At 44.5% G+C, this 12179-nt stretch overlaps 1 protein-coding gene across 1 annotated transcript; it reads left to right on the forward strand.

Moving 5' to 3' along the window:
• Positions 1-1623: 1623 nt before the first annotated feature.
• LOC138604530 (Na(+)/H(+) exchange regulatory cofactor NHE-RF3-like) lies at positions 1624-6424 on the forward strand. Its single transcript, XM_069676461.1, has 10 exons — positions 1624-1637; positions 2619-2680; positions 2759-2970; positions 3462-3533; positions 3730-3862; positions 4717-4856; positions 4949-5156; positions 5460-5656; positions 5744-5914; positions 6383-6424. Exons 1-10 carry the CDS (start codon positions 1624-1626, stop codon positions 6422-6424), a joined length of 1251 nt encoding a protein of 416 aa, XP_069532562.1.
• The last annotated feature ends 5755 nt before the right edge of the window (positions 6425-12179 follow it).

A 12179-nucleotide genomic window follows, 5' to 3' on the forward strand; every position in this document is an offset into this window, starting at 1 on the left:
CTCAGAGACTCCGCCCCCTGCTGGACATTAGAGAGAATGCAGGTTTAAGGCTGGCTTCACTTTTTAAAACAGAGGCTGCGTCTACCTCCTATATAAAGTCTATGAGCTGACTAAGCCCCGCCCCCTGGGGCAGTATTAATGTTGACTGATTATAAACCTGATGAGCTGTTTGTGTTTGTCTTCCATCATAGCGCTGCGCTCTCAGCTCCTCTCTCTCAGAGTAAATGTTTAACCCACCTGGAGGCAGTCACCCTCTCACCTGCTGCAGACTCTTTATTACCTGAGTGGACCTTTGTCCCGTCACAGCGTCTCAGTGTGAGCAGAAACACACACACTCAGGACTCCATGAGCTCCTCCACAGGTACGCTCTCTCTGTCTCTCTCTCTCTCTCTCTTCATTTTAATATTCAAATATAAAGTGCTGCTGAATGCTGATACACATCTTCACGGCTGTGCAGGTAAGTCTCTCACCTGTGTGCTGTATGTGAAGTGTTGTTCTCGTGATGGTTTGAGGAGCTGTTGTTGTGTCGTCTGCTTCATGTTGGACTCCACACGGTGACTCTGCTCTTGTTGTCTTCCTGGTTATCCATCCTCCCTCCTCTCTGGATACTTTCTGTGTCAAACAACAGAAACTGACAGTTTTCACACATTCGTGGAGAGATTGTTGAACATGTTGTTTTGAAGTGCAAAGCCTGCAGTTCCTCTGGTGTCCACTTGAGGCTGTCTCCAGCAGTGAGTCAGTCCCCATAGAGCCCCATGTTAAACTTTACAGCAGAAATAAACATGTTTACAGCCTGGTACAAAAAACAGTTTGGGTCTCTATAGCTCATTTCTCTCTTCATGACAACTGTACGGGGAGAATCTTTATACAGCTCACCTGTTTACATTATATTAAGGCTTACAGTGATGCAGCATTAGGGGCGTGGCCTCTTTGAGTGACAGCTGGGAGCTGCTAGCTGTCTGCTAGGTGTCCCCTCAGCTAACTCAGTCACTGAACGTAACCTCTGGGCCGTGTTTGTGCTGTTGGAGCCTTTTGGAGATTTGTTCATGTAAATATCAGACAGATAATCTGTGTGTGCGCTTTATTGGACGAACAGACCGTCCAACACGTCTCACACACTGTTTACACTCATTATATGTTAGCACTGATTAGCAGCTACCTGTGTGTGTGCTCACCGTTCCTGCCTGTTAGCTCGTTCACTGTTTGTCAGGACTGCTGCTGGCTCTCCTGCTGAGAGGACGGGTTATTTAAAGGTAGTGTCGTTCACGCGTCGGTCCACCGGTCTTACTTTGATACCACCGGTTTTATGTGATGTCATGTCGTTGTAGAGTTTTCTCTGATCATGTGACTCACTGAGCTTTAATGAGTCAGTTTGTGTTGTGTTGTGTGTCTAAAGAAAAGGTGACCTCCGACCTGACGGAGCAGAACGCTTCAGTAACCTCTGAGCACATTTTACATTAACCCCTGTGAGTGAGACTTTGGGTGTTCTGCTCAGGCTGAGCTCTGCTCTGATTATTGATTATTGTCATTCATTGATAAATCAGATACGGACTAAACACACCTTTATCTCACCTGCATGATCACCTGACAGTGTCTCTGTCTCTCTCAGGCTGCCAGGATGCCATGGAGATCCCACGGTAAGTTCAGCTACTTGATGCTTGTGTGTGTGTGTGTGTGTGCGTGCGCGTGCGCGTGCGTGTGCGTGTGTGTGTGTGTGCGTGCGCGTGCGTGTGCGTGTGTGTGTGTGTGCGTGTGTGCGTGTGTGTGTGTGATCCTCGTCTCAGTATTACCGTAGCTGTGTGGATGTTTTTATTGTGATCAATGAGACTGAACGTTAGCTTTAAGCTAACTGGTTCAATACATCTAACTGTTACATGTATGTTATATATTGTCTTATATATATATATATATCTTATATAAGGTCTCTTTACAAATATAATAAATAAATCAAAGCATCAAAATCTATGTTTTGATGTCTGTTATGTTTATTTGTTCAGGGAGAGTGAAGCAGCATTGCTAGCCTGAGCTAATTAGCATACCCGTTTAAAAAGCATCATTATAAATGTTCTATAAACAGAGTCTGCTTCTTTAATAATCATACCTGTGTATTAAATACCTACATTGATTAAAAGAGAGCAGTAGTGTTAGCAGTGAGAGTTTCTGTGCGTTCACATGAACACGATGGCAGCTGCGTCGGCGTTTGTGCTCCACACGTGCTGAGACATGGCTCTACAGTCCTCATTCAAAGTGTTGCAGTGTTGTATGAAGCGCTCGCAGTAATAACTGATAACAGTGCAGCAGATAACAGCAGTGAGCTCAGGTGTGACTTCTTACCTGTGCAGAACACGTGTTTACGTCCTCCCTGCTGTCACAGCTGAAGGCCAGAGGAGAAAACGAAGCTAACCTGATGACGTGTACCGGCTCTCTGGGCGTGTACGTCGACATGAAAAAGCCGTGTTTGTTTTGCTGTTAGTGTCCTTAATTGACTTTTGCACGATAACCGAACATGTCACAGCGACTCAGGAAAGACTTCGGTGATGATACGTTTGTTGAGGTAAATATTGTGATAACTGTGAAAGAGCTGCATGAACTCTGAACTCTGTGTTTCTTGTCATCAGTTTTACCTTCAATCCAAAGGAGGGCATCGATAATCCAGCTCTGGTGATCTCTGACGACCCCGGTGAGGTTCGAGTCCGACACATCCTATAATAGTTTCCCCTCAGGGTAGGGTTATTGATGATCTCCGTGTTGTGTGCAGAGCCGGATCGCAGCCTGGTGCCCAGACTGTGCCAGCTGAAGCGTCTGGAGGGGCAGAGCTTCGGCTTCTACCTGCGGACCGACCGGAGCAGCCGAGGCCTGGAGGTCAGAGAGGTGCAGTCATGGAGTCCCGCGGAGCACAGCGGCCTCCGAGACGCAGACCGAGTGCTGGAAGTCAACGAGGAATATGTGGAGAACATGGACTTCAACAGGGTGAGTGTAGAGCTCAGACTCAGCTCACCTGGAGCGTCAGAAACACATTTTACACTGTGGAAAAGGAGAAGTGGCCCGACACGGCGACAGGATGTACCACACAGCAGAAGTGCTCCTCACTTCCAGAGCGAGTACAGTCTCACCTGGACTCCAGCCCGTCCACCTGCTGAAGGTTGCAGCCGTCCAGCTGCCTCTGCTTATCTGCACACTGTCTTTGTTTTCAGCGACACTTTTACTCATTCCAGAGGCAGTTGACTTTTATTGTGTGTTTTAATCTGAGACTGACTTGTTACTAATTTACTGGAGGTCAGAAGGTCAAAGCTTGCAGGCCTTTGTCCTGTGAGGTCAGACACAGTGACCCATCCAGCCTCTGCAGACAGCTCTGTCTGTGCTGAACGCGTCCTTATCTTAACCTGAGCTGAACACCTGAGAGAGGTACAAGAGCAAGGACAGGTTGTTTTACTCCCCGAGTCTCTGTGTCTACCTGACAGGTGGTGAGGAAGATCCAGACATGTGGCCTTCACCTGTTCCTCCTGGTGCTGGGGAGGGAGGAGTATGAACAGGTACCCATCACTACTTCAATAGGCTGCTCACACAGCAGGACAGCTACAGGTGCTTTATGTTGTATTATAAAGGGTGGAGCAGAACGTGATGAACGTGTGGAAGTATTAACATGAAACCAGGTCGTTTCCAGGCACCTGTCAGGAGTGACGTTAATGTGACTGATGCAGGTCTGTTGCTGCTGTCTCTCTCCTCCAGGCCGTGTCTCTGGGTGTGAACATGCAGACGTTGGCCAGGGCCTCCAAGAGGGACGGCTGGTCCAGACCCCGACTGTGTCACATCAGCAGGCAGCCGGAGGTCGGCCTGGGGATGGCCGTCGTCTCTGTGGAAGGTACCGACGCTGTCATTGTTTCACAGACAAACACTCATTAACAGCTGTGACACTCACCTCTGTGAGGTCGACCCGGCTCAGCACAGAGACGGGCTCAAAGTTCAGTCTGAGTTTAGAAGCTGCACTCGGAGTGTCTTTACTCCGAAGTGTGAAAGCTTGTCCTCTGGTGTTCGTGGTGCTGCGGCGCTGATTGTCCGACACGTTCACGGAGCACGTGTCAGTTTGGATCCTTGAATCAGGCCGGGCTGTGAGCGTGTGCAGCTCCTGATTACTCGCTGCACTCCAACAAACCGTTCCGCAGTCCATCACGATCGTTTGAAGTGTCTTATAGTGAACTGATAAAAGCAACGTGCCGTCTGCTCAGCAGAGAGTTCACACCGTCTGAGAAACATCAGAACCAAATTAAAATATGGTTTTAAATATTTTAATTTTTTTTACAGGACATGGAGCGATTTAGAAATGTGTCATCATGTAGTTTGTCCAGCAGAGGGCGCCATAGTTTACAGCCCTGTATTTCAGAGTTATATAAATCCATAGAAGAAATGTTGGTTTTCATTCCAGCTCAAAACATACGGACGACTTTATTACAGAATATTGAACATCTAATGCCTCTAATGCTAAGCTAGGCTAACTAGCTGTGTACTGAACACTCATGAGATTGATGTTCTCACCAAGAAGGCGGTAGAATTTCCTGAAATGTTGAGCTGTTCCTGAAGGCAGCAGCGCTCAGACTCCTGACTTTCTGCTTTCAGGAGTTTTGTTTCACAAAGTCGTCCGAAGGCTGAAACGTCCTGTCGTCGTTTAACGACCACAGTCCTCCTGACGATCCATTCATGATCCTCGTGTTCTGTCAGCAGGTCAGAAGGGTCAGTTTGTCGTCATCACGGTGGCTGACGGTCCAGCAGAGACAGCCGGCGTCCAATCAGGAGACAGACTGATCTGGATCAACGGAGTCACGGCTTCAGCGCTCACACACTCGTCTCTGAGCAGAACTGTACGCACACACACTCCTCAGTCTGACCTTACGTGTGTGTGTCTGTGTGTTACACTGACCCTGAGGGACTCCTGCTGTGTGTGTGGTTTCAGGTGAAGAGGGGCGGGGACTCTGTGACGGTGCTGGTCGTCCACAGTGACAGTGAGAGCGCCTACGTCAGGAGGAAGATGCCCATCCTGCCGGTGCTGGCAGAGAGCTGCAGCCTCCCGCACACGGCCAAAACCATGAGTCTGGTGAAAGGACGCGATGGATACGGCTTCCTGCTGAGGCAGGAGAGGCTGGCAGGCAGCCGGCGGATCGGTGAGACCCCAGCCCACAGGAGCCTCACAGAGCTGTGTGATAAGACAGGATGTGGTGCAGAGCTGACTTAAACACCAACAAGCTCTTCTATGTTGATCCTGTTTGTTTCTATGTGCATTGTTATCTGGGACTGTCCAAGTTAATTCACGTAGCTCCAGGTTGATGTGAAAGCAGCCAGCGTACAGCGTCTGATTTTAAAGCTGCTTCAAAGGCTGTGATGTAAGAAACCAGCCAATCAGAGTCAGTGATAATCAGCTGACTTAAAGTGTCTCTGAACTTCTGTGTGAACCTGCTGTGTTTCAGTCCACGTGCTGAGAGAGGTGGATGCTGAGAGTCCCGCTGAGGGGGCCGGGATGCATGACGGGGACCTGCTGCTGGCTGTGAACGGGGAACCTGTGGAGTCTGTGGAGCACGAGGACATCGTGAAAATCATCAGACGGAGCGGTGATGAAGTCGTCCTCACGTCTGTGTCCATACCAGGCAGAGAGTTCTACAGGCAGGTGAGTTCACGTGTTGGTGTGATCGCGGCTGGACTCGTCTCAGATCCTGGATCAGGACTGTATCTGCTCTCTGCTGTCTCCCTGCAGCTGGGCGTCTCTCCTCTCTTCTTCCATGATGACTTTATAGAGCAGGACGACAGGCTGCAGACTGTCTCACAGCGCACTGACAACCAGAGGGACTCTCTGAAGCATGGAGGCCTGGAGACCGGCTCTGGAGTCCACTTCAGGTGTGTCCTGGACTCGTCTCTGACCGCACAGGTACGATCCTCCTGTGTATCATGTCCTGTATACTCCAGGTACGTTCAGTATATCTGAGTGTTCAGACTAAAACTCGACTCTGATGCTGCAGACTCATCCTTTACATCCAGTTCAGCACGTGTGCATACACCTGGTTTGTTTCATAAGACAATAAAAACACACTGACGTGCAGTTTGATACGTTTTGTCGGGTTAAAAACATTCATTAAACATCCAGTGGATGTCTGTGTCAACGTTTGTAGACTTAACAGATGACACACTGAATCGACCTCAGGTTACAGGGAGGCGAACGTTCAGCTCTGTGGGCTCTACAGCATGTTGACACTTAGTTTACTCTTATAAACAACTTCCTGTTTCCACTCTTCACCAAACTTAGACATTGAACTGAACATGAACGTTACATTTTTACACTCAAATCAACAACAGCTAAATATTAGACTAACTTTTTTGCGTCCGTTGTGCCCCCTAGTGGCAGAAAATCCCAGAGCTGTTCAGCGACGTTCAGAGCTGACGTGAAGACTTTGGTTGTAAGAGCGAGAGCAGAACTGTAATCTGTGATCGTCTGAATGAATTTCAAACTTAAACATGTTCAAACTGAAAGATGTTCAAACTTAAACATGTTCAAACTGAAAGATGTTCAAACTGAAAGATGTTCAAACTGAAAGATGTTCAAACTGAAAGATGTTCAAACTGAAAGATGTTCAAACTTAAACATGTTCAAACTTAAAGATGTTCAAACTTAAACATGTTCAAACTGAAAGATGTTCAAACTTAAACATGTTCAAACTTAAAGATGTTCAAACTTAAACGTGTTCAAACTTAAAGATGTTCAAACTTAAACGTGTTCAAACTTAAAGATGTTCAAACTTAAACGTGTTCAAACTTAAAGATGTTCAAACTTAAAGATGTTCAAACTTAAACGTGTTCAAACTTAAAGATGTTCAAACTTAAACGTGTTCAAACTTAAAGATGTTCAAACTTGTTAAACATGTTAAAACTCAGAACCGAATGGATTTTTTTCTAACTCTTATAGACGTGCTGTGAGCTGATTGTGATTGCTCACATTTCAAACAGATTTGGACCAAACTAAAAATGATGGAGCAAATTGCTGCGCGGGCAAAAGTTCACTCTGGTGTATGAAGTCGTGACAGCCTGTCGCTGATCACAGCAGGTTTAATAAGAACAAACATATGGCTAAAATCAATTATTGACACCTCGGCCAGAGTTTGGACTTCTTCCTGTGACTTGTTACTGAGACTGTGTCAGTGACAGATCATCGCTAACAGACAGCTGCAGACAGGAAACACATGAGGAGCTGATCAAGCTGACACTCTGATCCTCTTGTGTTCGTGTCATTGTCTCTTCCATACGTTCACTGTTAGCTAAACACCCTCATTACTGAACCCTCATTAATGAACCCTCATTTCTGAACCCTCATTACTGAACCCTCATTAATGAACCCTCATTTCTGAACCCTCATTTCTGAACCCTCATTAATGAACCCTCATTACTGAACCCTCATTAATGAACCCTCATTACTGAACCCTCATTACTGAACCCTCATTAATGAACCCTCATTTCTGAACCCTCATTAATGAACCCTCATTACTGAACCCTCATTTCTGAACCCTCATTACTGAACCCTCATTACTGAACCCTCATTTCTGAACCCTCATTACTGAACCCTCATTTCTGAACCCTCATTACTGAACCCTCATTAATGAACCCTCATTAATGAACCCTCATTTCTGAACCCTCATTAATGAACCCTCATTACTGAACCCTCATTAATGAACCCTCATTTCTGAACCCTCATTAATGAACCCTCATTACTGAACCCTCATTAATGAACCCTCATTAATGAACCCTCATTTCTGAACCCTCATTAATAATCCCTCATTGGACTAAATAAAGTCTCCACTCTGTGTTTTTAGCGGTCCGAGAGAACAGGTGATGCTTTCCTGTGAAGAACAAACATGGCCGAGTCACCAACAGTCTGAAGATACAAATGATTGCAGGACGCTGAAGTGTCGTAATGTAAATGTGTTCATGTTTTTAATCAGTCACCTTGATTAACATTATGTTATGTTGTTCTGTGTCTCCTGGTACCAGACGTGTTGTAGCACTGCACAGACCTCCTCCATACTGAGATCATGTGACCTGCCTGTAAACCATGTGATCCCTGACTAGACATTTAGATGATGTTGTCATATTTGTTTGTATGAATCTTTATATTCTGTGTGATGTAAGCTGTACATACCTTTAGCTCCATATATAGCAGCTGCACATATAGAGCTGTGTTTATTTAAATACGTGTTTGTAATGTTGTCTAAGTAAAGTAATACACGAACGTGCTGACTCTGGATGTTGTCAATCATTATATATGTGGAATACATTACACTTATGTGTTTAACTAATAATCATCATTATAGTTGATTATTGTCTGAAGGCGACTCAGACGAGTCCATCAGCACGTTTAGAAACCCACATCTTCACACGTCGACTTTGGTGGAGAACAGTGAACTCGCAGGAGGTGTGTTCTGGTGCAGCGTGCGGTTCTGTGATGGACAACATGGACAACAAATCCCAGCATTTCTTTAAATGTCACATTTAATGTTTTCCAGGTGGAAGCGTTCGGCTCGACCTCACGCGTTCCTAATCGACTGTAAATGACTGGAAACGTATCTTTGCTTACAGTGCTCCAATGCAGAGTTTAATCGATACATCTATGTACTGTATATGTATGTATATATAAGTTTTATTCAAATTACAGTTCATCTGATTAAAACATCAAATATACAAACATCTTTTAGGACAGCAAATTATATGAATCCAAAGAGTTCAGTAGTTGCTGCGTCGCGGTTAGTCACACAAAGGTCGTCAGTTATTAATCTACAATTATCCAAAATGAGCATCATTTGATTCAAGTACTTCATTCCAACACAAAAGAAAACATATAGGAAACTAGAATATCTACACAAAGAGGTCGAACAGGCGACGTGGCGGGAGAGCGGCGGCTTGTTCCACTGCGGGCTGTGTTCATTCCTGAGAAAACTACCATTCAGTTTCCAATAGACACCCACAGCATGTCTTTGTTCTGTCACTGATACAATGTCCTTATGGAAGGGGTCAGGGGTCATATGATAAATAACACACAGGGACACTGTGCAGTTACTTTAATAACGGGCTGGTCATTAGCCGCCTGTTAGCCTGCAGTTAAATAAATGATTTCGATTCATAAGTGGATTTTGATTTGAATAAATGCTTTTGAAGTACATCCTGAAGTACAGCCTGCGTGAAATATATAAAACCCTGCTCTTTATTCCAAATGGGCACGAGACAAGGAGTCAGTTTGTGCTGTGAAGCTTTAAATCGAGTGGTCGACGCTGAGCTTTGAACACAGCCGCTCAGGTGTAAGCGGTGACTCTCCCTCCACGTGACGTCCTGTTCTATCAAAGAGTGAAAATCGACTAACAGTCAGGGAACCCTTGGCTATCTGCAGGACTGGAATACAAACATCTGATCATTCAAAGTTTCAGGTGAGTAATGTGCACCTGGAGAGTGCGAGGAAAGATCTGCAGGGAGAGAGGGGGGAGTATGGAGTCCTGTAAGGGCCAAGAAGAACAAATCTGTTTAAGAATAAAAGAAATGTGGAAATGTAAAGAGAGATGGAGTTAACAATAAATAACACAATATTTAAGAATAATCGAAGCAGTTTCATTTCTGTATATATTTATTCAGATAGTTTTAAAGTGACTATTTATTTATTTTGTGTTTATTTCAACTTAATATAAATATTTACTTTTACAATATTTTGGCATCAGAAGCCTGGGGAGGAAGACCCGCCCAGGCCAGATGATTGACAGCTTGGCTGGAAGTTAAAATATTTGGATATAAATAAATAAATGATATAATATTAAAATAAGTCAAATTAAAAGTAAATGAGTTAAAAACAATACACATAAAGAACTTGTTTTTTTGCACCATTAAATTAAATTAAAACACATTTGGTTTTTATATTTCCATATTTGTTTCTTCCTACTTAAACATCCACATTTATTTCTAATTCTTTGACAGAATTATTCTTTTTATGACCCTCCTGTGACTCCGTAGAGGAAGGGGGGGGGGGGTATGTTTAATCCTTTCAGTATAAAAGCTTGAACAGACATTCAAGTGTTTTAAATTGATCCCCACATGAAGTCAGAAACGCGTGGGGGTAAACAAAGCCAAGTTTGAGAGCTCCAGAGGTAGAGACCAACACGGCGAGTCCTTTATATACATATTCACACAGTGCTCCTGTGATGAAATCATTACCAACAATAACAAAAAAAGGCTTCTGCTTACATTTATCTACAACTCTGCTGTACACAGCACGTACAGGTCACATGACTGTGGGCTCTGTGGATCCGGACAGGCTCTGTGTCCTCTACAGATCCTAGTTGCAGGGTACAAATCAAGAAAATATATACATTTGTATGCAAGTTTTAAAAATAAAATTAACTTCACAGCCTTAGAAATGTGCAGGCTAATACAATTTCTATACAGTGGTACTCTGGGTTCAGGGAGGTGTGTAGATCTGCTTCTCTATGTCACATATATACACAGTCATACTCTGAGGTGTGAGAGGACGCATGCCGTATAGGACACGAGGACAGGAATAGAAAACAAGTCTAAAAATATATTAAATAATTTACTTCAAAGCTCTTTTTCTCTGGAGACAGTGTACATGTGAGAGGAGGAGCAGGGCACACGCTAGCTCTCCGTTAGCATCAGTAAAACCATCCTTTATACAGCGTTTGCTACGAGTTTGTGTCCTGTGATGAGCTGCTTTCATCGTCCATGACAGGAAGTTGGTCAATAGTTAGTGGGGAAATATTCAAGTAGACAGAACAAAGAATGAACAGATGCTGGTTTCACGGCTTCTTTAGCTTGGTGTGTTTTCTATTTGTTCACAACATGATGGCAGACTTTATCGTCCAAGAAGAAGAAGAAGGGTTGGACCTGCTAAAGGATTTCTTTACAATCTGGGTCTGATTCTCGTAGTTTTCATCCGGCTGCTTTACAACCAGAGAACAGACGAAATGAGAAGCGACGCACGATAACATCGACACATCATCACGTCTTCCACACGCCACAACAAGGCCGCTCCATGAGAACTTAGCATCACATCCTTCTTCAGAAGAACTACCAAGCATGAAGTGCTCATGGCGCCATCGATAAACCTGCAGAGTATTTACTTAATGAATGTTTCGGTGTGTAAAACGTCCAGGCTGAAGTCTTTAAATTTCCTCTTCATTCAGTTTAAATTGATATAAAACTTTAGAAGCAGGACACCTCAGCGAGAGGCTGGGGACCAGAGTTCAAAGATTCACTGATTGTCAAAATCGTTGTTTTTTTTTAACTTTGCAGTTTTAAATGTCTGAAGCCTGATTGGCTAATCTCATGTTTCCAACTGATATTTTACAGTCACACAGAAAACATCAAATGAACATCCGGCTGGCTGCATGTGAAGTGTTGGATGGAAACAAATAAAATGCCAAGTCAGCGTGGGAGAAGAAGCATGTCTCTCCACCACTGTGACACGGTTTAGTTACATTAGACACCAAAACTACTAATATGTTCAGTTGAACATATTGAAGAGTAAATATCGACTCTCAGTTCACTGACCCGTCCATCGGCCAGACCCACACCTCGACAGGACCGTATTGTACTGACTCTGTAACGCGGGGTGCACACTACAAGATGATCAGCTGATGTTGGGCCTGATTCCCTCCTTCAGACTAAAGTAACACAGTCCTGATGTTCTGATGGTTCTAAAGAAGATCTCTCAGATGTTCCTGTGTGTGACGGATGTTAGAGTGATTTTACTTCCCCCGATCTGCTCGGAAGAACGTCGTGGCCGCACCAATTTCAAATATTAAACATGTTCAATATTTATAATCTGATATCCTGTCGTGTGGGGGGGGACCCCGAGGACAGCCGAGCACGCTCTCTGTGGATCGTCAGGTGGAACCAAACGACAGCAAATCAGGAAGTGAGCTGACTGAAGCAGGAAGCACAACAACCGCAGCCATGGCGACAAAAGCAAACGTGCAGCATAAAGTAACATGTCCAGCCCGTGTTCACGCCGTCTCCACCGCTTCATCCACAGTTTGTTTTTTTTCTTCTTCCAAAAACTATCATCACCAGTTCTTCCTGCCCGTCGTCCGCCATGTTTGTTTACTCTAAAGTCTCGTTTGACCGCATGAGATTTAGTGAGATTTCCA

This window comes from Semicossyphus pulcher, unplaced genomic scaffold (assembly GCF_022749685.1).
Source record: "Semicossyphus pulcher isolate SPU_LCO1_2020_fin unplaced genomic scaffold, fSemPul1.0.p SCAF_26, whole genome shotgun sequence".
In the NCBI taxonomy this organism is placed as follows: Eukaryota; Metazoa; Chordata; class Actinopteri; order Labriformes; family Labridae; genus Semicossyphus; species Semicossyphus pulcher.

Coding starts and splice junctions, on each gene's coding strand:
- LOC138604530 (XM_069676461.1), top strand. Junction 2,971..3,461: donor AGAACATGGACTTCAACAGG/GTGAGTGTAGAG, acceptor TCTACCTGACAG/GTGGTGAGGAAGATCCAGAC. Junction 5,657..5,743: donor GCAGAGAGTTCTACAGGCAG/GTGAGTTCACGT, acceptor GTCTCCCTGCAG/CTGGGCGTCTCTCCTCTCTT.